Here is a 1219-nt window from a genome sequence, read left to right on the forward strand (position 1 = left end):
TTATAAACTTTATTTTGCACGAGGTGTCCTCTTTAAAACTAAAAGTAATTTTAATTGGGAAATATTGCAGAACAATTTGATTTTCATAACCATATTCATTTAGTTTTATGTCCCGCTAATTCGCTAAAGTAAAGGTTATATTTATAAGTTGTTTTAAAAAAAAAAAAATGTAAAACCATCTATAGTGATATCTTTTTAATTTCTTAATACATTTTCTTAGGATTCATATTTCCATTTCCTTAAAATGAATTTACCTACAGGCAACAAACTGCGTTTAAAATTTTTACTAAACATCCTTAATAAAGGTGTGGGGCAAATATATTTTAACTAATCATTTTTTTAAAAAAAGGTACTTTTTACACACCAATATCACGCACCGATGCTTTTCAGTTGAGATTTCTGGAACAGACGTATTTATAAACAGTAAAATATTCCCACATTGAGAAGTAGCGCCGCTATAGTGTGGAAAGAGAACTAGCGTGTAGTAACCATAGCAACTACTTTATCCCTACCCACCAGGCCCGTAATCCCTCCTTGATCTCTGATTGGACGGTCGAACAAACCTCAACCTTTGCCCTCTGACCTGGTGATGTTGGCGATATCCTGTCTGGTGGCCTTGTATGCAAGCACCAAGAGAATCTAATAAGTGGGACTGGGAATAGGTCGAGGCAGGGCTTGGAGGTGCGGAGAAACAGATGACTGGGGAGGAAGTGTGAATCTTCGTAACACGCATAGGAAAGAAGACAGGAGGTTTTAAGCATTCATTTAGTAAACCGTATTATAAGAATAATCGAAAAACAATGAGGAGGAAATCTAGAATCTTGCTATGTTTTGCATTCCTCTGGCTTTTTGGGATCGCTTACTACATTTATTCCGGTGCCAGTGTTAATAACCGAAAGGTAATGAATCACCGTTTATACAGCACATGATAAGGGATGGGGAGGGCTATGGTTAAGTGGTGGATTTCGATAGAATAGATTTAAAATCTGCTTGATTTCGTGTAGGTTATATTTTGCTCGATGTGAAGTGTAATTACCCAATTTAATGCAGCCACGTCCTTGTTAACCAGCGGATAGTGTTGTTGGGTAATGTTACTCTTGGTAAATCTGGTGGACCTTTCATAATTAACATTCAATTTTAACTAACATTTGTACTTGTAAATATTTTCTGTTTGTGTACAGTTATCTTGCCATTGGAATTGCAGGGTTCAAAGCCAGCA

At 36.3% G+C, this 1219-nt stretch overlaps 1 protein-coding gene across 1 annotated transcript in view; it reads left to right on the forward strand.

Moving 5' to 3' along the window:
* Positions 1-570: 570 nt before the first annotated feature.
* The window catches only part of GALNT2 (polypeptide N-acetylgalactosaminyltransferase 2), a gene marked incomplete in the record, with an annotated part of 519141 nt that continues 518492 nt past the window's right edge, over positions 571-1219 (forward strand). The window contains 1 exon segment of the mRNA XM_053711154.1: positions 571-899. Within this exon segment, the coding sequence (XP_053567129.1) occupies positions 801-899 (99 nt within the window).

Source organism: Bombina bombina, chromosome 4 (genome assembly GCF_027579735.1).
Source record: "Bombina bombina isolate aBomBom1 chromosome 4, aBomBom1.pri, whole genome shotgun sequence".
Lineage (NCBI taxonomy): Eukaryota > Metazoa > Chordata > Amphibia > Anura > Bombinatoridae > Bombina > Bombina bombina.